The sequence below is a fragment of the Manacus vitellinus genome, unplaced genomic scaffold (genome assembly GCF_001715985.3).
Source record: "Manacus vitellinus isolate BGI_N305 unplaced genomic scaffold, ASM171598v3 scaffold_3_pilon, whole genome shotgun sequence".
NCBI classification, from domain to species: domain Eukaryota; kingdom Metazoa; phylum Chordata; class Aves; order Passeriformes; family Pipridae; genus Manacus; species Manacus vitellinus.
This window is the reverse complement of record NW_021940535.1, coordinates 24,185,224-24,209,374: the sequence shown is the minus strand read 5'-3', so window position 1 is coordinate 24,209,374 and position 24,151 is coordinate 24,185,224. Positions and strand designations below refer to the sequence as shown.

At 38.2% G+C, this 24,151-nt stretch overlaps 1 protein-coding gene across 1 annotated transcript in view; it reads left to right on the top strand.

Annotated features, from left to right (window-relative positions):
- The window catches only part of DNAH11 (dynein axonemal heavy chain 11), a 76,350-nt gene that overhangs the window by 22,245 nt on the left and 29,954 nt on the right, over window positions 1-24,151 (top strand). The window contains 5 exon segments of the mRNA XM_025895405.1: window positions 110-266; window positions 1,817-1,940; window positions 2,752-2,806; window positions 2,808-2,858; window positions 17,212-17,461. Of these exon segments, the coding sequence (XP_025751190.1) occupies window positions 110-266; window positions 1,817-1,940; window positions 2,752-2,806; window positions 2,808-2,858; window positions 17,212-17,461 (637 nt within the window).

Here is a 24,151-nt window from a genome sequence, read left to right as displayed (position 1 = left end):
AAGAATGAAAAAAAGAAAAAAGCAACTGTGATGCAATAAAAAGAAACTTAGAAACTTGACTAAGGATGTTGTTGAAGTCTACATTACTTTATTGGTGTTCTGTCATCAGGTGCCAAATCACTTATTTCCTAGAATTCCCTAGGGGTTGTGCACTTCTGATTGGAGTAGGTGGTAAACTGAGCTTGTCAAGGCTGGCAGCATATATCTGCTCCCTAGAGCTTTTCCAAATCACACAGAAGAAAGATTACGGGATGCAGGACCTCAGGGTAAACTGATAGATATTATTTGAACCTTTTGAGTTCACTGCTTCAAGAATGTGTTTTGTTGTTGCACAGGCTTGACAAAATCACAGGTGAAACAGTAGAATTTAAAGTAACAACCCCTTTGGTTTCCAGCTGGACCTCTTGTTTTCTTTATTTTTGAAAAATGGGTGGGCAGAATTTATTTTAATGTCTGTTTAAACGCTTCACAGAATTTTGGTAGTTTCTCCACTTTTTCCAAGGTGGCTACTTCACAGGTTACAAAGATGTGGTCGGAGTTCTGGTAGTTAGCAGTTTGTTACAAATTTTTGCGCATCATTGAACCCTTATTGATTTAGGGGTATAAAATTGAAGTGGAGGAACACAAGAAGAAATGTTCTCCTTGTCATATGTTGTCATTTAGTCACTTAAACTGTCCATATGCAAAGGCAAGGACTGTAGTTGAGTGAAGTGCTCTTATCAGGCTTACTGTCTACCTGTGCCCTATCTGTGTGAGCAAACAGCGAAGAAAGGAACATTTTCTTCCTCTTTACTCCGTGTGGACAACAAACAATAGTTCCGAATCTCAGACTTGGCCAAATAACAATCCAATTATGGTCAGATTTGGTGGATGGCTGTCCCCAAAAAGCCCTTCTGTTAGCCTTGGGCCATGGCCAAACCACCACAGTGTGTGTAGACCAAGGCTTTTTAAACCTTTGGCTTTCGGAGGGAGGTACATGCTGTTCTGCTTTGAAAAATGCTGTGTGTTTTTTAGTGTCCTCATGGTGTTTAACTTCTTGTGCCCTCCTTCCCTCATCAAATGAGGTGCAATGTAAGATGTGGGCTTAAGTGGTCATTTCCCCCATGCTGTTTCCAAGCAGGGAAACTTCTAAGCCTCTGTTAACAAGCCTGAGGATTTGCTTTGCTAGGTTGTGTGGCAGCTTGTTCGTAACAGCCAGCATTAACCTTATCCTGTGTTTCAAATGTGACTGCACTCAAATGCAACTGATGTGGGTTGTTTTCTTTCTGGAAACCCAAGCCAAAAAGCATTCCATATTTGTACCACTATTAGCACAATGGTCCCAACCATGTCTCCGTCTGGGCCGTAGCCAAAGTAATAGTGCACCAGAGCACACCTCAGTTTAATTGGTTAGGGGTTTTTTTTCACATGGGAAAGCCTTCCTAAATAAATTCACTAAAGAAAAAAACAAGTTTTCAGAAACAACAGAATTTAAAATTAATCTGGATCTTCAATGCAATTCCCAGACACTATTGGTATAGTCATGTCTGTTCTTGATGGGGACTTTCATGGCTGCAATATCTCTTTCTGTTACATTGATGAGAGGATTTCTTTGATCTTAACCACTAGGTCATGTCGAAATGTCCGTGTTTGATATGGAAGAAAAACACAAACTGCATCTCCCTTTGGATATTATGTAGCAAATTAGTGACATGTAAATAAAGCGAGAAAAGTAAAGAGAGGTCAGCAGTGTGCTGCCATCTGCTAACATGCATTCCACACTTTTCCTGTATCAACATTGTAACAGATTATGAGTGATTGCCTCCTTTCCTTACAGGTAGATCTTGCCAGTTTGTACATCAAGACTGGTGCCAAGAACATGCCAACAGTGTTTTTGCTGACAGATGCCCAAGTTCCAGATGAACGCTTTTTTGTGCTGATTAATGACTTGTTGGCATCAGGTGATTAAACCAACACATTTCTTGAAAGATCTTTTCCAATGACAAATGATCTGTGTTTTCATTGAACTTTAAAGAGATTATTTCTCTCTCAGGTATTTGTAGGGAGAGCTTTTAAAGAGGCCAAGTCAACCCATACACCTTGAGCATTGAATCTAACTTGCTTAAGAAAGAATTGCCCACTGAGAAGACAAATTGCTGAAGCTAATCATGCCTAAGTACAATGGTTTGGGGGGAAATGGAAATCTCTTTTTGACTTAATGCTATGTTTACTTTGGTGTGATTTCACTAAGTTCAAGCACTGTCTTCATGACTGCACAAGTGTAACATGCAGCAATGCAGTTTTGCCCATGTTTTGAAGATTAGAGGAACTGGATTCTGAATGTGGGGATCTAGGGATAGAATGGAAGAAAAAATGAGAATAATATTCAGCACAGTTGGAGTGCATCTTGAAAGATTTTTTTAAAAAGTTACTATTTACTTTTGCAACCAGACTTATAAACAATTCACTGACAACCTGAAAAAAAGGAACCACTATTCTGAGGCATACATAATTTATGAGTGAACTTCCTATCAGGGCAAATACTTTTGTCATTTCAAAAAAATGTCATTTCCTTTCCCTTAAAGAAATAGAAAAACTTCTTTTTAGACAAAAAGGCATAGGGAACAGGAGAAGACTCTTTTGTGACTGGATCTGTCTGGTACCAGCATAGCTCTAGTTATGTGCTTAAACCCCATGGGGCTAAATACCATGTAGATTATTTGTCACGTGTTGTGTAAGGCTTCTTTTACCTACTCCTTTATCTTTTCACAGGAGAGCTTCCAGATCTGTTCAGTGATGAAGGCTTGAAGGTCATAGTTGCAGGAGTTAGAAAAAGTCTGAGCCCTGGGCCTGATGGACACCAGAGAGCACTGCTGGAGGTTCGTCTTGAATAGTGGCTGCAGTTGAAAGTAAGGCATTTTTCAGGGGCAAGAAACAGTCATGAGCTGATCAAAATAGCAACATACTTCAGTTATCTCACAACCCAGCATATGGTGGCATACTTCTCTTGAAAGCTTGCTCACTGACGTGTGGCACTGAATTTGCCTCTCTCATGTTACCCCTGTAATTTGCCTCCCTGTGAGTTTTACTCCTAGATCTGGCCATTGACATCCTGCCTTTCACAGGAAAGTAACATAGCTGCTCTGTATCTTAGTTTCATGGTCTTATGTCTTGAACACAATGATGCACTTCAGAGAGAAGTGAGGTGCTAATGAGGAGTTAGTGCTGCTGTTGACGCAATTATAAATATGTTCCCTAATTACACAGTAATTCTGTATGTGTACTCAACTCTTAAACATTCTCACAAATAATTGAAATTTCACAGAAAATGTTAATTTGTTCTACTTTTTCTACACCATTTAAAAATAAAAATACCCATGTAGCTTTTAAACCTGTAGTTTTCAGGTTTAAAACTGTTTAGTGATTCACATTAATATGATACCACAATTGCAACAAGTGTCTCTCCTAAGCTCTGTTTAAGAGACAATGTTGTTGAGGAAGACTGTAATTCTGTCCTGAAAGCAGAAGTGGGAAAAACTGTTTTTGGAGTGGCATCTTTAGGAACTTTCAGTTTATGTAGGCTTCCATTTCACACATCATCTGAAACATCTGTGTAGCTTATAAGAAAATGAGAAGTCTAAAAACCATTAACCATCTAAAAAGAGAATGTTTTGAAAGGAATATATGCCCCATACTTTGTGCATTAGTATGATCTATTTGATTTGGGATGAGAAGAGCCTTCCCATAGCAGATTATTCTACAGTGGTCTTCTGTGCAGGCTTTTTTCTTCATTTTCTGAAATGTTTAACCACGACTGATCTAAAGACCATTCTGATTTGATTATGAGTTTTTTATCAAGTTCTTACACTTCGATTATGAGTTTTGTATCGAGTTCTTACACTTTATAACATACCACTTTCTCTTTTTTCCCCCTCATCTATTCTTTTTCCAATTCTGCTTTAGTTTTGCTGATGTTCTCTCCTGTCTCTAACTCTACTGCCATTACTTCTGTCCCTCCACAAATTTATTCTGTAAGTTAAAGGTTGGTGGAGACCTGTATGGAATCTAGTGTAACATATTCTGTATTGTTTTCACTCTTACAGACTTAAATAACATGGTCAATAGTGGTGCTTACCTTCTGCATATCTCTTTCTGAAAGTGCTATTTGTCTCTGTTTCATGACTATTGTGTTTGTGTATGTTTTTTTAAGAAAGGACAGAGGAAAAATTATTTCTAATATCTCTCTCAATTTTCTCTTTTCACATTTTCTCCTTTTTTGTTTTTCTTGTTCCTACAGTCATTTCTTCATTTATTTTCCTTTTCTTTTTTCATTTTAAGGACCTTTTGAAAGGCAGCTTTCAAACGCCTTTTACCTTGCAACCATTTCACCAGTCCCCCACTGTGCAAATTAGCACTACTGGAGGCAAGAACAGGAGATATCTATTCATGTTGCAGAGGAGGAAAGTAGAGACATTGTAGTACTGAAGGAGACATAAATTTTATGAGTTAACACACTGGCTAATACCTATGTGAACTTTTAGTTAGTGCTGGGTGACCTATCACCTCTTCCTTTTCCTGTATTTGAGGAATAAAAGACTAATATAATGTGAAAGAGCAGAAGGGACAATTTAGACCGTTTTATAATGTTAAAGCTCAGTGAAGTGATATAGTCTCATTTTTCAATTGTATTTTAGAAAAATACATGATTCCTACATGAAGCCACAATTCCCTTGTGCCCACTTACAGTTTTACATACTGCAGTTCTGTTTATGGTGAGGAATCTGTCACTCAGGAACCAATACTACCCAGTGCTATTCTTTGAATCACCATAGCTCTTTTGGTTTGTGTTGATTTTGTTTTGACTGTTTTCAATCTGGACCTTGCAATCCATTCTGCTGCTAATGTACTGAGAACATGTCATGTACGTAGGTGCAAATTTAAATTGAAAGTATGTCAGGTGAAGACAGTGGGTTGCACTTTTATAAAATATGGGTCCACAACTGGAAGGGTATGTGAGGACATACATGCACCTGAGAATTTCAAAAACTTTCATGATGAATCATGAAATAAATGATAAAGGAAGAATGCTGCTCAAGAAAAGAAATTTGATGGTCAAACTGTAAAAGTTAATGTACTGACAGTGCTAAGGCACACATAAGATAAGAGGTTTCTAAGGCTCAGTAATTTACTGGAGCTCCAGAAGTTTTTCAATATCTCAAATCTCTATGCAGTAATCACTCTTAAATACTCTGCACGTTACCAAAATTTCTTGAAAAAGTAAGGGCCAGAAGAAGCAATTATTTCTTGAAAGCATGGATATATCAGTCAGTCATGCTGTCTCTTGAGATCCATCTGATTTTATTTCATTCTTTTGGTCATGGTAACCTTTCAACTTTTCCCCAGAAATGTGAACATCATGCCTAAATCCCTTGCAGCCCTCATGCCCTACATAAACATGCTCTCAAGTGTACTCTTTCCAGCAAGCATACTCTTTGTGTCATTTCCTATTTGCATGTTTTTGAAGTTCTCATCTCAGTTTCCTCAGTGCTCTTAAACATTACGGTATATTCTAAAGCCAGACATGTTAAATTGGGGGGTTTTTTAAACTGAATCTCTGTTATTCAGTCCGGGTGCAGCCAGTTTTCTTCATGAGCTGCTAGTCTACTACAAATACTTGCTCCTCTTTCCTTGAACAAGTTTCTTCATTGTGTATTTTCCTCATGTTTCAAAGTTTACAGTCCCTCAGTGGCTGTTGTGAAGTCCCAGCATTAAGAACTAAATTTGCTAGTTTCAGGGGAAGGCCATTTCTCCAATTTCCTTCCAACTTGGCATGACTACTTTAGTCATCACATCTTTTTAATGGTCTTCTCTTTCTGTAGTCCTGTCAGGATTTAGCTGGCTCCTCATTTTCTATGGCATTTAGCAGTACAGTAGTTTCATGCTTTAGTCCAAATTAATGTCAAACATAGGCAGAGTGGGTGTCCTGCATTGCCACAGGCAATCTTGTCCATATTTTTACTATTACTTTTCTTTTAAATTATTGTCTTTCATTTCCACATCCTCTTTTATTAGGACACATTAGCCTTTTCCTTGCAGTCTGCTTGACCACTGATAGAACATCTATTTTTATCTGTGAATCTGAGAGGAACTTGTGAAGGCACATCAGAGCTCAGCTTTTGGCCAGCTCTCATGTTTTTTTCTTTTGAGGGCATAAATACACATGTCTATCAGCTTGACTGCTTTAATTCCAGACAAAAAGAACTATGTTTTTAGTGTTTCTGATTCTGTGTTAAACTGATAGTGACCCCAGATTTGTTTTCATTTTTAGGGTTGTTTTTGTTTGTTTGTTTGTTTGGGTTTGGGGTTTTTTTTCATTTTGTTTGATTCAGTGGGGAGTAACTATCGAAGATTTTCCGCAGCACATAAAACATCTGTTTCTGCAGTTGGCAGGCTCTTACAGTAAGAGTTCCTGTTTCTCTATGAAAACCTCCAGGCTTTTCTATTTGGATGTCAGCCATCTCTTCTTGAGTACTCAGAGAGCTGACTTTTAAGGGTATATTTGTATTAGTAAATTTAGGAAGGGCATTTTGTGGTCCTGAGGACTAGTAGCATGACATGGCTGGCATCCATATGGCTTAGCTTTTCCCGTGCTGTGCTTGCAAAATGATGGTAGTGGCATAGAACTGGTCAGGACTGATTCCTGGTCTGTAAAGCTCCTCACTCCTGCTGCAGCACTGCTTAGTTTCGTATGGGAAAACCATACAAGTGAGTGCACTAACACTTAAATGGGATGGGCCCCATCAGAGCAGTGGTCAAGCATGTGCCAAGGTGCTCTTTAGTTGTCTGTCTTGCTCTGTTTGAAGCACTTAATAAGCCTAGAGACCTTGCATATCTGACATAAGCAGAAGGAGGTTGAGCCAAAAAATATAGTGTAAGAGACCCATCTGTAGTGAGAGTGACATGTGAGTGTGAAGCTCAAATGGGACACCTGAGAAAATAGGGGGTTTGGGTTCTTAGGAGTGGTGAATGCTACGTGGAAGTTGATATTAATTTCACATGATAACAGTTCTTTCTTCCACAATGATTGTCTTCATTACTCAGTTATGCGAATTTAAATCTAAAAAATTTCAGATGAAAGATTCTTGCATAATCCCTCTCAATCCACATTTCTTTCAAAGAAAACAATGAGTCTATCTTGGAGAAAGTTTTCCATTACTATATGAAATACATTCTCTGTAGTATTTATATCCCAGTTGTCTTGCAAGACACTCTCCATTTCTTACAAGGAGAATTTCCTATTAATTTTTATTCTCCTCTGTCAAATTAAACAGTAATGTATGGCCTGGACAGAAGATAAATGTTTTTAAAATAAGGCCTTCCTGCTTATGCAGAAATTGTTCAAAATGTAGCTGGTAGTACCTACTCAAATTTTGTCGTAGCTCTCTTACCATCAGACCACACGGAATCTTCATCATTCTGCGTGCAAAGCAAGCAGTGCACAAGGTCCTTTATAGTATAGGGAATTCATTGGGGGGAATGCAATGAACCCCAAAGACATGCCATATCAAGTCTATGCCTGATGTGAATTTACCAAGCTTCACTAAAGCTAAAGGAGAAAGAAAAGTTATGCTGTGGTGAGGTTAGTCTTTTTACGAGTAACTTTTAAAGTGTATTCTGTACCCTATATTTTTGTTGTGCATAAAAAAATAATTAACAAAGAGATAGTTATCTAATCAGGGTGTTACATTATATCTAGGCCTGTGCTGAAATTTCCTGCCTAACAATACAGTATAGTAAAAATCTCTCAGTTGTAACTTTGTGTTTTCAGGAAAAGTAATGGAAATTATAAATTGTGTTTCAGTTTGAGCTCTAGGACTAACTATTCCAAGAAGTAATTTTCCACATATGAGCAATGTGAGCAGTGTAGGAGGGTGTAGAAGACGAAACTTCAAGCAAGACTGTGTATGGTTTCACCTTTGGAAGTGTGATAGATTTAGTTTGGCACCACTGCTATAGCAAGGGCACTTGTAGGAAGCACGTCAAAGCAGAGACAGATATCTCCAGGCTCTCCATTACTGCTGCTACCAGAGCAGAGAGGGCCTGCAGATCTTAGAAAGTGGCTACTAGTGGAATAGAAGAAGAGAAAATTAAGTGCCCTAGGCTTCAACATTGCTTACCATGAGTCTTGGTGTTACAACTGAACATAGATTTTTTTCAGAAAATGAGGTGACATGAGGAAGAAACGGTGTCTGACTGAAACATACATGGTGTAACGAAGAAACAAATTCAGAAAAGTGTTCAAGGTCTTTGAGAATCGTGAAACAGACCTAGCAGATTCTTTCTGTACATTTCTTCTTTTTCTCTGATTTAGAGTTTTGGAGTACAGAACATTTATTCTTGTATCTTTTGACTGTTTCTTCTGTGTTGCCCTTCTTTCTCATTGGCCTGATAAAATTTTGCAGTAAATTCCAAGATCTTTCTGTATCTTTATACAATTTTAGTGTAATTTTCACCACTTGGCTAGGATTCTATGTGGACATTTCTGCCATTTGCCTCTTCATGCTGAACACATTCAAAGTAGGTGATGTTTTCTTATGTACCTTAAACCAGTTTGCAGATTAACCTGTCTTTGTAACACATCTGAACAACCTGGACTCTGCTGTATTTTTGCTTGAATGTCTACATTTCTGCCTAAGTTCTTGAATATGGAGGAGAAAGGACAAACCCTGTGGTTCAGCATAAAATCCAAGCTTTACAATATGTATAATTGTCCTAGCAAATGGTTTTTCTTCAAGAGATGTTTCTGAATTATGGTAAAGATTTTCTTGGTTTGACTTGGTTCTACAATCTAGCTTGTTTGCATAAATTCCTGTCCTGTGTTTTCCACTGCAGAGATGTATTTTTAGAAACTATGAGATAGTGGCAGTTCTTTTCCTTTTTCCATGTAATCTTCTTTCCAGATACCATTGAACTCTTTTATTATCTATTCATCACTTTACTCTCTGACTGCTTTAAAACCCAGTGAAGTATTGTCCTGGGTCAACCTCTTCCTTTCTTCACTCCTCTTTTGATTCTTTTCTTTCAACATTCTGTTCTTCTTCCTTTTTTATCCAGTTTTCTCTTAATAGGTATGTCAGTTCCCAATCAGTCCAGAAGAAAAATAAACTTGTCACTTCTCTGGCATGCCTGACCGGGGTCTGTCTGGGCTCTTGTGGCTGTTGGACAAGTTATAAACTCTTATGAAACCATCTGGATGTTTTCTACTGGAATTAACAATGTAAGTGCCATATGGTTTGAGAAGCCCTGTACAGTAAAAATAGCTCCTTTACTAAGAAGTGTGTAGGAGAGACTCCAGTCCTATCTTAACAGCTTGATGTCTTTTTGCTAATGAATGAAGAGCAAATGCAATGGCCAAAGCATGTGCTAACTGTAGTAAGTAGGTCCACAGATACAACTGAGGACTACAATAACCCTTCCTTCCCAAATGTGAATTTCTTTGGGTAGGCTTGGTGATATTAAGAGCCAATCACAGTTTTATTTTCCTTTGAATATTTTAGCCTACCCTTTTTGGACATCTCTTTCCACTTTTGTAAAGACTTGTCCCTAAAAATTCCCATGCAAACTGAAATCCAGATCTCCTTTTCTTCCTGCTCTTTTAGAGGGATTGCACTGTGTATTGAAGTGTCAGGAAGAGGCTTGAATAGATTTAGAAACTCAAGAAGTGGGTTTCTGTCACCATGACCAGCTGAATGTGCACCTTCTGGCTGTCTGCAGGCCAGCCATTCCTATGCCTGCATTATCATCTGTAGCTATCAAACTGAATAACGGATGCCAACATGGATAGAGGGGAAGGAAACTGCAAGTGTGCTATGTTTGTACAATGGAACAGGAGCAAAACCTGTTTGCCAAGGTCACTGACGAAGTTTATTAGCTCCAAATTTGGTTTGGAGCTTTAGCTGTTTAGCGGCTGTTGCTGGCCTATGGTTAATTGTATACCTCTCTTTGAGGGCCTGCGATTCTTTCCTCTCCCTTTTTCCTCCCTCCTCTCCGCAGATTGTTCTGTGTTTCTTTCCAGCCAGTGCCGCCCTATGAGCATGAGCTCGGAAGTTCCCAGCCATGGTTAAGCGCCCTGCTATTGACTGGTTTCAGGAGTGGCCACGGGAGGCCCTTTGCTCTGGCAGCAGGAGGTTCATTGAGGAAGCTGAGGGGGTCGAGGTACAGAGTTTCAAGCTCATCGGTTTTCTAAGAAAGAATGGAGATCACTGAAAGATCAATAACTGAATAAGCTGGAAAAAAACAATGCTCTTTTTACTCATTCTTGCATATTTATTGCCTTTGGTGTTGTTCAAGCTCACCCCTGCTAAAAGCTGAATTTTTATGGTATGCCACTGCCTACTTCCTTCAGCAGAGTTTAGAGAGCTGTCTAGCACAGGCAGAGAAGTAAGGGAAAAAAAGGTATATAATTTGTCTTTGCAGAAGACTGTCTTTGCAGAATCCTTCAATTCTAGGCAATTTAGCATCTTACAGATACAGAGTTTATTTAACCCTTTCCAATGGAGTTAAATATATTCAGTAGTGCTGTAGCATGTGAGGTTGAAATACTGCAGTGCACAGTCCAGGGGAACTAAAGAAGAGTTTTCCCTCTATTCAGCCATTAGACAGGTGAAAATTTCCCCTGTAAGGGCAATCCATGGCACCACATGGCAAATGCATTTAGAGTTTTAATATCTAGACAATTATTCTCCCTTTGTTCCTGATTGACATATTCCTGATAGAGTGTCACTTGTTTGTTTTCAGAAAAACAAAACAAAACCCCACATATGTTAGTGAGTTTCCTTATGGGGAAAAGGAATATACTCATATTATTCTAAGAATTTTACTAAGCTGTCTCTGTTGTCCCTTCCAGTGTGGGACAACACTGTTGTGATGGCAGTGAGACTGGTGGAGTTATTCACGTAGATCTAGAAAAGATTTAATTTCTTTCAGTGACTGCAATTGCGCTAGTTTCATTGTTATATTTGAGACTGTTTATTTGTGTAAGGGATTTTTAATCATAGTAGGCCAGGGATTTCAGGAATGCCCAAGGAAGAGCCGTCTGGTTTTAGCTGAGGGTGACACCAGGCAAATACCTGCATTGATAACATTTATTTTCTGTTCGGACCCATACAAAATACTTGGAGTCGTCGTGAAATTGAGAAGGAAAGGGGAAGGTATGTCTGAGGCTGCTTCCAGGAAACCCCCGGGCGTTTCCCCTCCCCGGGGCCGTGTGGGGAGCCAGGCTGCGGAACCCGATCCAGGTTCCCTGGCTGCCGGCCCTGCAGCGCTCCGGCGGCACACGGATGCCTCCTGTAGGACTGCGGGGGAGAGAGAGATGTTTGCAAATAAACCAGGCATTTGTATGTTCCATCAGCTCCTTCCGCTTTATTTTAATGTAGACTTACAGTGTCATCAGGATAATTATTTGTTGTCTGGTGAGCTGGAAGGAGGGGAGAGGGTGTTAATTGCATTAATTTTTAATGTGATACTAACTTCTTATTTGAAAGAAATGGATAGGATTGCACAGAGAAAAGAAGATAGAATTTATTTTGGTTTAAATATATTGTTTTTTCAGATCCTTAACTGAAAGGACTGTATTTTTCTTCTATGAAAATACATCTGGTCATCAGAATTCAGTCTTTTAATATTACTACATATAAATATGTAATTATCATATATCATATATAGCAATTCATAATGTATTATATTTAATATATAATATATTGATTAACTCAGGAGTTTTATTTTTAAACTTTTTATAAAATAATTAATCACTATGTTGCTCTAGAATTCATTTTTTTAGGTACTTAGGAAATATTTCACTGATCCTAGCAACTGCTGATGAGTTTCTTTTTTCACACTGTTGTTAACTGCTCCTGGTAAATACCTTTACTGTTTGATTCCCAGCAAGTGAAATGAATGTCGACTAACTAAATAACGTGACACTTTATTGAAAGCGAGTTAAGGTTTCTGTGCCATCAATATGTGTAAAGCAGTACTGGGTGCCTGAATCATGTCTGCATGTGCAACCTATGAGAAGACAGCAAAATTAAAAAAATACTGAGATGAGGCAAGGGAAAGATTTGAAAGTGATGGGAAAAGGGAACTCAGAACAGAGGCATTGTAATAACAGAGAAACTATGACAATATTACGGGTGGGGAGAGACGGGGAACTAAGCCATGAGAGACAGGAAAAAAAAGCAAAACTGAAGCAGAACAGTAGGAGAGGTGTACAGCAGGGAGTCTGGGGAGAAGTAAAAGGAAGGTGAAGGGAGAAGGACCACAGAAAAACAGTTAGTAAAGAGAGCGGCAACAGGACAGTTGTGGAGATGTATTAGAATATCAAAAGAATGAGAGAGGCTGGGTGGAAAAAGACCACCCTGAAGAAGAGGGAATCTTACCTGAAGTCTGCCATCTCCTCTCCATCAAAGATTTATGGGAGGTGGTCTCCTCTCCTCTCTAGTGCTGGTGTGTTAATATGTCATTTTTCTTGCTTCTTTTTAGGTACTTCAGGAAAGCCTTTGTTCTTAGTAGAGAAATCTTGTTAGTTAGGGTTCATGTATGCCTGGGCTTCTGTAACATACTGTATGATTGATCAGCAGGGTGAGGTCTACTACTGACTATTTTGACACTTAGATTGACATTGACACTTAGATCCTGATTGTCCTTTTTCACAGTTTCAGAAAAATAGAGCAATAGTAATTGATAGGGGACTTTCTGTTTATTGATGTTTAACAATATTACAGATTGTTTTTAATTAAGGTACCTTGAAGTTAAGGTAATGATTTTTTTCCCTTGAGAGTTCAATACAAATATGATATCATATTTAAATTGCTTTGACAAAAGCTGGAAAGTTTCTGGGTTTAAATGGTGAGGGAAAGCCATAAAAAACTCAGAGTGATTGTGGGAGTTGAGAAGGAAGTTTTTGGGGTTTAAGTTTTATTTTTTTCTCTATCTCTTTATCTTCGAAACTATTACTTTTCTGGAAGATACAGTTTAGCCAGGAAAAGAAGTGGGGTAGATTGAGCTCAGCAGGGAGATGATGAACTGCAGTGTCAGTATGCTCTAGGAAGGGTGTTGTGAACATCCCTTTTGCCCTGTGTGAAAGTATCTCAAGAGGAAGAACAAGTGATCCTCCCTAATTATGGTGCCTGCTGAAAGTAGGCATTGTGAGATCCTTTTCACCTGGAGGGACATTGGTCAATGTGTGGGTTAAGAAAAAGAAACAGTGAGTTCAGAGGTATTTGAAGGGAAATAGAAAGTATCAGAAATTTAATTGATTCTGGTGTCTTTGATTTCTTGGGAGAGAAGAGAGGAAAAGAGCCCTCTTCTGTTTCAGTACTCAAATTGCTGAACATAATTTTAAAAGAGCACAAGAACAGAGTGTAGCAGTTTTGAAATCTGTGTACTGAGCTTAATAAATCTACAAAGATGCCTTTATACCTCATTTGATATACGTGATCTACAGTATTTTAAAATAATCTGTGTTCAAATTCAACATGACAGGCAACCTCCCTTTCTTACTTTCATCTGGTTTCACATATCAGCATTGAGTCCAGAATAAAAGAATTAGGATTGCTTAATCCACCTCTGAAAATAACAGTCATGTACATCTCCTCTGACTATTTTACTGTTGCTGTGTTTTATGCTGCCTCTCTGCTGCTTAGCACCAAACAGCACACACTGTTAAGCATACCAAGAATAAATTAATTATGCTCTTAGTTTATCATATTCCAAAATACTTTACAACATGTGGTGTGGCAAAGAAACAGCCTGGAGTAATATTTTTGCCTTCTCGCCTTGCCTCAGACTCCCCCCTGCCCACCCACCCACACCCCTTACCTTTTCTTCTGGCTTGGCTTTTTTTCTCAGCTTTGATAACTGCCCATGAGATGTGTTCATTTTCAGTGACGTTGGTCTTTTTTACTCTTTGCTTGGCATGTTTCAGCTAGCTCAACTTAACTGCAAAGACTTAAGATTTATATATATGATAGTGATCACTATTATACATTCTGAGAAAAGTTATAGGGAGGATGCAGGCAAAATTCCTGTTTAAACTACTCATAACTTGCCTTGGGGTTTTTTTGCATGCTTAGAGTCAGTCAGCCAAGGCCTAGAGTAGAAAGATTGGATAAGGAAGAACAAACTTCACCCATTATATTTTCTTTGAGTGTATATGGATTTAATGCTCAGTTGTCTTTTGGACTAATGAATGGTTTTGATTTGTACCAGTCTTCATTACTGGCTTCAAGCTACTTTATGTTTTCTAGAGAACTGCAGTTAAATCAGATTTTGTTACTGTATCAACTCTTTTTTGTTTGCTTTTTTTTTTCAATAAAGAAAACTAAATTAACAATAATAATTTCCTTTGCCTACAACCCTGAATGGGCATATATTGAAAAGTACAATGTAGTATTAAAAAAAAAATCCTGGAGATAAATGAATGGCAGAATAAATAATTTATGCTAATGAAATTACTGCAATTAGTAGTTCCACAATGACCCTTTTAAAAGCCACAGCTGTTAATGTCAGGAAGTGCTGTCACCGCTGACCTTATCATAAGAGAAGGTGACAAATTGAAAATGCAGGGAAGACCAATCCTCAAAGAGGTCTGTTCGGGAACGATTAGTGTTTTCTGAAAACCAGTGTGAATTACAACCAGCTGCTCTCTGGCTCAGCGTGTCTCCCATGCTGTGCCATTTTGTTAAGCTCGATAACAATAGTTATTTTGCCCCATTGAGACAAGTTGTCTCGGGCCACTTCCAGCTCTACCGGAACCCACTTCGTCCCTCACTGATTTACAAATGAGACTGTTGTTAGAGGGCTTTTCAGGGCTGCTGAGTAGAGACCTCTCATAAGGATCATGTGTAAGGAGGTTGTCTTTCACTGGGAAGAGCTGTACTGCAGGGTGCGTATATGTCACAAACAATAAAAAAAAGGAGAAAAAGGCTGAAACACATTTCAGTTGAAAGCTAACTCAAATCTGCATAAAGTATCTATTCCTGCTGACTAGCCTTGCTTTTACAAACAATTTTTTAAAGATGAATTTATGCTACTTTGCTTCAACTAATGATGTTCTGATTTTTTTTTGTTTGTAAAGCAATTTATTTGTTTTCCCTAAATGCAAATCATTCTTTATTTATTTCTTGTTTTAATTTCTGTTTTTGTAATCGTAGGTGAAATAAGTATTCTTCTAAACTAGCTCTTAAAAGTCACAAGAAAATAATGAGTTTTCTTACTGAGAAAAATGGCAAGTCTTTCTGCATCAACCTGACTGTAATATTAATGATGTAGGCTTAAAACATCTAACTGCATCAACAGCCACTCATGAGCAATTTTCCCAAAGTTCCCTAAGCGTTATTGACAATGCTTTGGTAAATTATGTGTGACTTTCCTAAGAGTTGGTGTAGCTCATTTAATTCATATTAATTGATTTTTAGGCTTCCCTTGATTAATTGAACTGTGTTCATCTTGTACAGAATGCAATAAATAATCATTAAAATGAGGGAGATGTGACTCCACAAATTATAAAGTTTAAATATGCTGGAAGTCATAGAGGACAAAATGAAAGTTAGTTACAGTGCTGGAATTAAATGGGTTTTCTAAGTATTTCCCTGTTAATTTCGCATACAGTACTCTTGCTAAGACACGTATATGCATATATTGTAGTAATATGCATGATATATTGTAGTAATATACATGAATAATGTCCTTTAAAACAAAAAAAATTTAATGTTGGGGCTGTCTTATTTCATGTTTATTCTGGGGAAGTATACTCTAATTCAAAGGAGTGTAGTGGTATCTTGTATTTGCTAGCTCAATTCAAAAAATTAAAAGAAGGACCTTTGAACTATAATTCTAGAACTACCTCTCTTCTTGCTGTCAGAGGTAAATAAAGACAGACATTTTATGTCTGCATTTTGCTCAGAAACACATGCCTAAATGACCATCTGGAGCTGTTTTAAATGTGTCTAGCCTGTTTTGATTTTCACAGTGTGTCAAAAGAAATTTCCAGTCTCACAGCTGCATTTTGGTCTCTGTGATGAGAGAGAAACTCCATGTGGAGCTGTGTAGCACCCAGCACAGCCCCCACCCAGGGCCACAGTAATGCTCTGGAGTCCTTACTGCAGTGTGCTGAGATAAGCTTGGAACTAGAGTTATATTTGGTGGTTGGACCCCTGTCTGGCACATGGGGAAGTGTCAACTGTCACAGCTCAGAGTCAATCTGAACTCCATTAAGTTATAACTACTTTTCTGGTCAAATACCCCTTGAAACTGAGAGGTCACTTCAGCACAGAAATGTTGCTGATTTTCTGACATTCAGAAGAACTCCACAGTGGTCTAAATCCTGCCCTCATAACAGTTTGTTAGTTTATCACTGACTTTGACAAGCACAGATAAGCAGGGACTTGTACAACTTCAAAAATCGAAATCATGGTGTCCAGTTCTGTTCAATCTGAAGTTAATGGCAAAAATACAGTTCACTCCAAAGAGGAATTTGATGATATATGAAGTATGTGGGAACCAGTGTGATTACAGCAACCACTCGATTGTGTTTCTTTAACCTATATAGGATTTCTCTTAGACAGAATTTCCAGAGGTGAAATAGAAAATTCATGGGGTTTTATATCTGCATAAAGCAGTATAGTGACTGACTTAATCTTTGCTTTTAGCTTTAGAAGTATATTTCAAAAAATACATAAGTATGTTGAAGCACTGAGCTTTTGTGGTGATGGGAAAGGTTCTTCACCCAGAGGGTGGTCAGGCACTGGAACAGGCTACCCAGGTAAATGGTCATGGGCCCCAAGCCTGACACAGCTCAAGAGGCATTTGGACAATGCCCTCAGACATGTGGTGGGATTGTTGGGGTGTCCTGCACAGGTCTGGGAATTGGACTCAGTGATCTTTATGGTCCCCTTCCAGCTCATCATATTCTGTGACTCTGTGAACACTTAATGAATGCCAGTGCAAAATTAATTAATTTGGATGCAAAATGGTTGAAGAAGGCTTATTTTGCTGTAATGCTTTTTACATGCTGACAGCATTATGTTTAGGGTAAACTGAAGAAGAGTTTTGTGAAAAAGCCATCCTTAGAAACTTTTATGGATATACTTAACCTATATAGATACACTGAATTTTGGAAATATTTCTTTGCTCCTGTGTTTACGTTTGCTCTTGTTCCTTGGATATATGCAGCCACTCATCCAGGACTCCATTATGCCCACACCAGTGTGAATGCATTGAGTGCAAATACAGTCATAGCAAGAGGCAATACAATTACACCGCTCCAAATAGTTTTCTGGAGCAAATCATGCTTGATAAGATCCTCCTAGAGAAGAAAAGCAAGATGTCACGACACATGGAGCACTTGGTAAAGGGCACGCAGAAGCTTTCAGAATTAGGAAGGAAGGCAAAAAGATGTGAAAGGAAGGCAGCAGCTTTCCAGGTAAACTGTGAAAGTCGCAACCTTTTCTTTCATTCTTTATAAATAATCATAGTTTTATTGCAGATAAAGCAAAGTTGTCACAGCACCTTTTCATTAAACTGATTAGATATACAGTGGCATTTTTGTGTTTCATTGAAACTACATGATTTTTGAAACTGGACTTTGTGGGTTTTTTCTTTGCGGAGAAACTCTTTGAGGTGTTTAGCTGTCTCTGGAAAGAGGATACCATCCATTTAAGCAAGGACAAAGTCTGGAGGGAGGGATAGTATAGTGGGGCTACACTAAAAGGGTGGGAGGGGAAGCAAGTGCCACAGTAAAAGTTAAGCCCACAGAGAGAGACGATGCAGTTCCATGTGTGGGGGTTTTTTGCATGGCCAGTGACAAACTGAGGAGTAATGAAAGCAGGAGGAACAAGTACAAAGCCTCTCCCTCAGTTGTTGTCACATCCTTGTAAGGCTAGTACCACTTAGTCCCCAGTTAGTGCTTCTGCTTACCATTCATTTGTGGTTGGTCAGTCCACAAAGACAGAAGGGAGGGAAAACTGCTTGGAAGCCTTTCCCCCACCCCACCCACTCACATGTTCATAACCCTTTTGCCAATGCTGAAGATAAGCAATAATCCAGTGATTTTGTAATTAAAAATAAAAAAATCTATGTGTTTCTATGCAAATGAAATTCTCATTTGCAGTCTTTGCATAGCATTGCATCTTGATGCTACTGCATGAGGTTAATAATTGGAGCTGGCTGGCTTATTCCCACTCAGTCAACTGAAGACGCGCAAAAAAATAGTCAACAGAAAAGAGTGGCTGGGTTTTTAAAGTCTGTTTTTAATAAGGGTACCCCATGATAGTAAATTATTAAAATGCTCTTTTTCTCTGATTTTTAATTTGATGATGACCAAATGGCAATTTGACAATTTCAAGTGCTGCATGCTATGCTGGTTGACAGACCCAGAGCTCCCATCTAGCCAAGCACTTGAACAGTGAGCCTTTTTCACGCTGCACTGAGAAGCTCTGCACAAGAATATCAAGTACAGCACTGTTTAGTATTTTTCATAAAGAAAAAGACATAAAGTCAGCTCAAATAAATTGATAAATAAAATGAGTGGAGAGATTCAGGATCTGTTACAACTCAGTATTACAGCTTTGTCTTCCATTTCAAAATGGTCAGATTTTGAAAAGGGTAATTTTGAAGGTTTTGTAGGATTTCAGGAGGCCACCAAATCAGAAGAGCCTACAAGACCTTCCACATTATTGAAGTGTAAGCCCTCTAACATTTGTCTTTCACTTTGTCTTATCATCTCTATCCAGATCAGGTTAATAAAACCCCTTTGGTTAAAATATAGGCTGTTATTGTGAATAACTGCCAGATAAAATGCTTGGAGAGATAGCAGGAAAACAAAAAACAAGCCAAATCCACAGTTACTTGAAACAATTCTTTTATATGTGAAAAGATATTGTCAGTGGATATTTTGGTACGGGTTTCTTGACTGGCAGGCAATAAATTGCTATTTCAGCAGACTAACAGGTAGTCTTTGCTCGTTAGTCTCTGAGTTTGTCTTAACCTTTCAGCAAACCTCTGCTGGAATTATCTGCCCAGAGTGAATACTAAGCATTTTCAATAATGTCCTTCTGCCTTTACATTGGTGCCTTTGCGAGGCGCTGCAGCTGCAGCTTTTTTGCACCACTGAGACACCTGGTTACAACCACAACCTGACCAGCAGGACAGACATCTAAGCACCTCGGGGGAGCTATGGGGTCCCTGATGGGAGCGGTTAGGCTGTCACTATTAAATTTTTTATGTCAATAAAATTCTCTCAGGTATAAATGGAAACTAAAAAATGAAAAGACAACACTTTTGATAGAGACCCACAAAACATGAATTTTGTTTTGAGTTCAGCTTTTGGGCCTCAGAACCATGGCTAATGACCTGAATAATTCATTACCTTTAGCCCTGTAGGTAGAAGATCAAAAATCCAAGCTTCCTTCTCAAGAGGCAGAACTGCAACTGTAAAATCAAGATTCTGAAGCTTTGATTGCTAAGATAGGGTTTCAGACTGGGAAAGTGAGCCAAGAAAAGGCCATTGCAGATGCAGAGGAGCTAAAGGTCAGTCTAATTCCCCTATTTACTGGTGTTGAACTATATTTAGCACAAAATAAACCTTTTTAGGGGAACAGTTTTGAACAACTTCCTCTCCAGGGAGCATAAAGTCTAAAGAATTATTATACCTACACATGTAACAGCATTTCACACCGTGATTACCACTTGACCTTTCTTTACATTATGCCTTTTCCCAACCTTTTAGCTGTTTTAATGAGATGAAAGAACAATAAATACTGAGCTCGTTCAAGCATTTAATGGATGTGGATCTTGAGAATCAGACCTATTTGTAATACAGTAAAGGTCAAAGAGTCATCTCTTAGCACTTCAGATTTCTAAAGGCTTTGAGGCTCTAGGTAAATTGAACAACTCAATTGATACAGAAGTTCATTCCAGCATCTCGCAATATTGCAAGGTGCAAACCTTGAATCTTAAGATTATGATAGCTTTCCTATTAATATATGTCATCAGTGTTGAATCTCCTTTTTGCTCTCAGTTCAGCCTTTTTGCTCTCAGTTCAGTTATCAACATCCATGTTGGAAACAGAGGTTTACAGGGGTTAGTCTTCACCACAGAATGAATAGAAATTTCATCTGGACTCTAAAATTTCCACCTACTGTTACAAGCATGGTTTTGAAATAAAGCACCAGGCATATGGAATGATATAAACTGAAGTTCCTCTACCTTTAAAGTCTGAAGGGCTCATTCAACTCTGGCATTTTGCTACAAAATCTGATGTACATTGTGCCATTTATCAATACTGCAGAGAGAAGTTCTAATTGACTCGTAATAGATTTTAATGCCTGATTTTGATCTGTGGAAACTTCAAGTTGCCAAGAATTTTGTAAACAGTTTCCAGATACTGACCAGGAGGGAAGACTATATTGTCTGGCAGTCAAAATAGTCTCTCATTTTCTTCTATTTTGTTTCTTAAATATTTATCGTTAGATGACGCTTAATACCTTTCTAATGACCTTGTGTCTGATCCTAATTTTATTGAAGGAAAATTGATTTTTTCTACTGACATAAATGAAGAGAGGATCAGGACCTTTTTATTTCTCTGGATTATACTAATTATGGAATTCATCCTTTTGCTGATCCATATCTTATATAGGACTTAAAAATTGTCATGAAGTTTAAAGTACAAATAGGTAAACTTGCACAAAGGGGATCCAACAGCTCTACATCCTACCATCTGCTTTTCAGTGATGCTTTTCCTGTAATGGTTCCATATGCTTCTGATGAATTTGGATGATCAAAATACCCCCTTACCACAACTAGTTACTTCATTAAGCAGCTAGGTTAAACACATAGAGTGATTATTGTGAGATAATCACTTCTTTGGGCCACTTTGTTTCTAGGATGAAGTTCAGCACCTGACACTATTAATTACTGTACTCCACTGTCCATTGCTTTATTGCACTTCTGAAATGTTTTCATTGGAAATTAAAGTGTCATTTTGCACTACAATAATCTAAAACTCTTTCGTAAGACTGACAATAGTGTCTAAATACTAATCTTCTATAATATTTTGTTACAAAAAGAAAGAAAGCCCAGCAAATGAGAAGACATCTTCCAACTAAGTAATTTGTAAAGACTCTTCATAATTGATTAAAATGTGTCACACTTTAAAATTATTTTTGCTTTCCTGTTCTATAAATTTCAAACTGAAGTTTACAAGAGTTTTTTGAGTTTTACAGCATTAAGCAAATAAATGCCTTGGAGGTATTGACTTGGAATGAAGTATTACTTAAGAATGGAAGTCAGTTTAGATCAGACTCATAGGAAAAGTGAGATCACTCTGGATTCCCCACAAATGTGGCAGAGTTACATACCCGTATAGCAATAAACAAGGGTCTTATCATAAACATGATGTTGGTTGGGTTTTAAAATAGCCAGCAGTAACACTACTGTCATTTTACCAGCCATTTGTGTGCTCTGAATGTTGCCAGAGTGGTTTACAGATGAAGTTGCATATGCCATTGCCTTTTAAAATACGACCTACTCCTTTAAAGGAAGAAAACGTGCAAAGCAGGTATATATGTGATAGTGACACTAGCCAAGGATTAGGAAGAAAGATGGATTGAGCCGCTTTTTTGTTTACCTCCCTCAGCTGAAGTGCATTCTTTATTTGCTTGGTATATTTGAGCCACTCTACTCATGGTCTGATTGTGAAGGGCACACTGTTTTCTAACAATTTAGCCATCATTCAAAAGCTCTGTACTGTAGCAGTATTGATATGAAGGGGATTAAACTTCTGGAAACAGGGATGACAAACTCCTTCCTCCCTTTTTGAGGGGGGATTTGAGCAATACTGTCCTAAAGCTTATCTTCAACCTGTTCTGTTTAATTTTTCTTCCCATAAAAAACAATTATCTTGTTGCATATTTTCTTTGGGCATCAGCAAGCAAAGCATAAATAAGCATTAGGAAAAAAGAGAGACAGAAATATAATCAACTTGTGTGACTTATGTTAGATGTTTATTTAAAAAAAAATGGCACATTAGAAGCACTATGTAGTGTCAATTTAATTAAAAAAATATGTTGTGGCAAAGATGCAAACCAAGATACATTGGTAATTACATCCTAAAAATTACATCACAAGAGGTGGAGGAAATATTTAACTTGATTAGTAACTTGTCATTTATAATGTAATGCATATTGATTTTTAATCTTTGTTATTTCCACAGACAGTGTCTCTGTGTGTCCTATCTAATAAATGTGTACATGGAAAATGCCTGCAACAATTGTAGAAACACGTTTTGTAAGGATATTAACTTCTTACAGGGGCTTGTTACTGCCAATGTATAGTGCTTGATCCAAAGATTAACATCTTCATCAGTGTAATATCCTCTTTCTCTGTAATTAGACTTTGTTTAAGCAAGACGTGACAGGAAATGAGCCTGTGAGATGAGCATGAGGTACTAGGATAAGAATCAAGCAAATATAACTGACTTCAGCCCCAGGCAATGTATCTTTAAAAATGAGTATGATAATCTTCTGAATACGTAATTGCCAATGATACAGAACACCCTCCAGAGTTACTCTCTGAGATAAATTTGTACCAATGAAATCATAATCCGCTTTTAAACAGATAATTAAATTGTTTCAAAAAGTTGTGGAGACACTCAGGTTTCACTTAAAACTGAAGATAGCTGATGTAAAGTCACTGACCTAAGCCACTGTTAAGTCAAAATAAGTGTTTTGATAAAGCTTTTTTAGCTGGTGTCTGTTTACTTTCCAAACCTGAAATTAAGGAAGTACAGTGTTTTCATATAGGATATTTTCTTTTCTCCCATTCTCTCCCTTGTTGAGCCCTATGGTTTCAGACTTGAAACTGAGGAATTAAAAGAAAGACACAAATTTGGCAAAAGATGGAGGATGGTTTGACAAATTTGATATACTTGCCTATACCCAGAAACTGGAGTGAATGTTTTAGTGTTTAGGGAAAGCTCCAGTGCGTCATTGAACTGACCTTTGGCTCCTGGGTATTTCCTCTGATTTTCTAAAGGCAAATCCCCTTTAAAGGGGGAAAAACGGAGAAGCAAGGAAAAAAGTTCATGGCTCCCAAAATCTTAGTAAAAATCTTCACTCTCTTTCTGCCATGTGTTTCTTGTTTACTTTCAGCTTTGGTGTTTGGAATAGATCATGAAACACTTGCAGCTTACCTACTGCAATGGCATAGGCTACGGAGTGGCCTAATATTTCCCAGCTTTTTTGTACTGATACCCTACCTTGTCTCCTATCCTGCATTACTAAATAACATCCCATTCCTCAGGCATATCAGTCACACCACTGACCTTGGTGTCATCTGCAAATTTGCTGAGAGCGCAATCGATCCTACCATCTGTCACTGATGAAGATATGAAACCCCTGAAGGACACCACTTGTCCAGACATTGAGCCCATTGACCACAACTCTCTGGATGTGACCACCCCGCCAATTCCTTAACCACTGGACAGTCCAGTCATCAAACCCACATCTCTCCATATTAGAGAGAAGAACATGGAGAACTCAATCCAAGGCCTTACAGAAGTCCAGATAGACAACATCAACAGCTCTTCCTTTGTCCACTGATGTAGTCACTCCTTCACAGAAAGCCACTAATTTGGTCAGGCTTGGTGGAGCCATGCGGGCTGTCTCGAATCACCTCCCTGTCCTCCACATGCCTTAGGATAACTTCTAGAAGGATCTGAGCATATTCCTCAGAATTGTCTGAAAGTCATCAAGGAACATTACTTGAAGGATCCAGATTTCAACCCAAATTATGTTCGTACAAAATCCTGTGCAGCAGCTGGTCTCTGTGCCAGGGTCATCAATATAGTAAAATTCAGTGAGGTATGTATATATCAGTTCCTCTCTTGAACTGGCCCTGATGGGGGAAGTTCTCTTACTGAATTTTTTTATCATTTTAGTAAGCTCAACTTAGTGTTTTTGGGAGCACGTAACAACAACCATTGATAAAGTGGGAAGTATTTGGTGCTTAACAGTATGTACACATGTATTTATTTTTAGTAGAAAGTGGGAAAAAAGATGTAGCTGTCTAGGGCTTTTCAATTGTCATCATGATGCAACAGTTGGGAAATATTCTC